The sequence below is a fragment of the Entamoeba dispar genome, genomic scaffold (genome assembly GCF_000209125.1).
Source record: "Entamoeba dispar SAW760 scf_1105229462121 genomic scaffold, whole genome shotgun sequence".
NCBI classification, from domain to species: domain Eukaryota; phylum Evosea; order Mastigamoebida; family Endamoebidae; genus Entamoeba; species Entamoeba dispar.
The window spans coordinates 1756-4540 of NW_001855034.1; the positions used below are offsets into that span (position 1 = coordinate 1756).

The 2785-nt window shown below is 28.5% G+C and overlaps 2 protein-coding genes across 2 annotated transcripts, besides 3 other annotated features; one reads left to right on the forward strand and one right to left on the reverse strand.

The window, feature by feature from the left end:
- Window positions 1–24: part of a sequence feature (AT_rich) that runs on past the window's edge.
- A 69-nt stretch (window positions 25–93) lies between these two features.
- Window positions 94–114: a sequence feature (AT_rich).
- Window positions 115–244: 130 nt separating this feature from the next.
- Window positions 245–270: a sequence feature (AT_rich).
- A 41-nt stretch (window positions 271–311) lies between these two features.
- On the reverse strand, window positions 312–1697 carry EDI_022850 (uncharacterized protein; the record flags this gene model as incomplete). Its single annotated transcript, XM_001739341.1, has 1 exon — window positions 312–1697. One exon carries the CDS (start codon window positions 1695–1697, stop codon window positions 312–314), a length of 1386 nt encoding a protein of 461 aa, XP_001739393.1.
- Window positions 1698–2097: 400 nt separating this feature from the next.
- On the forward strand, window positions 2098–2773 carry EDI_022860 (phosphoglucomutase, putative; the record flags this gene model as incomplete). Its single annotated transcript, XM_001739342.1, has 2 exons — window positions 2098–2646; window positions 2732–2773. 2 exons carry the CDS (start codon window positions 2098–2100, stop codon window positions 2771–2773), a joined length of 591 nt encoding a protein of 196 aa, XP_001739394.1.
- Window positions 2774–2785: the final 12 nt, after the last annotated feature.

Here is a 2785-nt window from a genome sequence, read left to right on the forward strand (position 1 = left end):
GATTATATATTTGAATTTTAATTTGAGGTTATATTAATTCTTTTATTTTTCTTTTTCTATGAGAAATAACTTTTGATAAATGATATTTAGATGATAAAATATTAAATTTTTATTGAGTTTATATTCTTTCAAATAGAAACTAGAAGCATTGAAGTCATCCATTTAAATATATTTGTTCAATAGATTTCAAATAAAGTTAATACAAATATTTTAATATATACAAGTTCAACTTATTATAAGAAAGAATATAAATTAATTAATAAAAAAAAAGAAATTCATATCTAGTAGAGAGAAATCAAACACAAAAAATTTCAATTCATTTCATCAAAATGAATTTTTGCTATGAAATCTTCTTCTTCAATTGGAACTGCTTCTATTCCTTGATCTGTTTCATACATTTCTAATTCATTTGGAATTTCGTTGAATAATTTTTCTATTTCTTCTAATTTCATAATGACTTTATTCTCAATTCTTTCAATTGGAATTTTAATTGTTGATTCTCCTCGAGTAATGATTATTTGATATTGGTCTTCTTCTTTATTAACTTCTCCTTTCATTTGTAATTCTAAAGAACATTGTGCTTTAGAACAATTCTCAAAGAAATCATTTGAATTCATTTCTCCTTTCCTTTTCTTTGGAGTTACTCTTAATAATTGAATATGAGTTTTTACATCATCGACTAAAGAACCTTCTAGTATGTTTGTACTTTTTGCAATAATATCATATTCTCCTAGTTCTGAAAAGGCTTCACCTCTTAAAAATGATTTTTCAATAATATGAAATGTATTTTCTTTTCTTGTACCTTCAAATCTTGTTTGACAATTATGTAAACTAAACCATGTAATAATCCCTTTTACATTTTTATCGTCTTCTATCCACATTTGGAATGTATATTCTTCATTACTTTCAGAATATGTGATTTTTCCTTCAAATACACTTCCTTTCAAATCAAAAATTTCTTCTTTTTGACTTTGACTATCTTCTTCATTCTGTTCATTACTATATGTTCCATCTTCAGTATTTTCTGAATTATACTCATCATCATATTCTTCTCCATCATCTTCACTACTTTGAATGATAGTGATTTTAGTATCATTTGGAGTGTAATGGTATTTGTTTTTAAATCCATTTTCATCTTTCTCAAACTCAGCCACCATCTCATCCACATGAGTAATCCATTTTTGTGTGATTTCGTGTGTGTTGACTTTGACTTTTCCATCAAAACAATCAGAAATCCACTGCGTTTCATATATCTTTGTTCCATTCTTTTTGCAATGTTGAACTATCTCTTTAATTTCTTTATTGAATTGTTCACTGTAATTCATTACTATTTCATCAGCAATGAGGTAGTCATTTGTGATAGTTGCCCCAAGAGACTCAGCTTCAAGACGACAACGTGATTTAGAATATTCTCTTTCTCCATAAAAAAAAATAGTGTCATGAATTAATGTGTCAATAGCTGCATTTTTAACAAGTCGAACACGTTGGGGATTATCTTTCCGGTGTTGTAGTGCACACAGTCCAGTGATATCCTTTGGAAGTTCACCAAACAACCTATAAATTTCTTTAAGATCACTTGTTTCAACATACCTTTCATCATCAACATCAATACGAAAATTATTTCCTGCTTTATCTAGGATGTCGTTTTGTGCTTTTCCGTAATCAACCCAATTAGTATCATCATACCACTTCCACATGTTAAAATAAAGGTTGTTTTGAAGATCTCATTTCTTCTTTTTCTTCATTTTGAGATTAAGAGAGTGGTGTATATAACAAAATATGAGACATACAAGAATTTTATTACTTCAATGAACAAGCAATAAAGATATATATATGTCAAGTTATAGGTTTCTGTAATAACTTCATACCTCTTCAAGTAAGAAGGGATTGGGAAACCACTAATATTACATTTCTATTCTATTGTAATATAATACTGTTGACTTTGGAATAGGATTATGGGAGTAATTATCTAAAAATGAAAGACAAAACAAAAAACAATAAAAATAAAAAAAGTGGAAAAGAATTAATCACTTTCCTGATTTGATATAAATTAATTTCATCTTTTCAAGATTTTAATTTGTTTATTCATTATATATCATGTCAGACCCATTAATGGTAACTTTGTCAGGGATTAGAGGTATTGCACAGAAATCTCTATCAGAGGCTGTGATTATTAAATATGTTAAAGCATTTGTCACAGTTCAAATTAAAGAATATACAAAGAATTCATTGTTTATTCTTGGGAGAGACTCACGTATGAGTGGTCCATGGGCAGAAAAAATAGTTATTAAAGCATTAGAAGAGTGTGGATGTAAAGTACTTAATTGTGGGATTGTCCCAACACCAACTGTACAGGTAATGGTTCAACAACACCAAGCATGTGGAGGAGTAATTATTACATCAAGTCATAATCCTAAACCATGGAATGGATTAAAGTTTGTTGATAGTGATGGATTATTTATTGTACCAAAGAAATGTGTTAAAGTGTTTACATTAGCTGATGAAGGAACTTTTATTCAACAAGAAGGTGGAACAACTCAAACACTTCCAACAGCAATAGATGAACATCTTAATAAAATTTTATCATTACCTTACATAGATGTTGAAGCAATAAAAAAACAACATTTTAAAGTTGCAGTAGACTCAGTTTGTGGTGCTGGAGGACCAATAATGACTGAATTATTAACAAGACTTGGATGTGAAATAATACCTCTTAACATTAAACCAACAGGAGATTTTCCACATATTCCAGAACCACTTCCAGAAAACTTAACAGATTTATGTC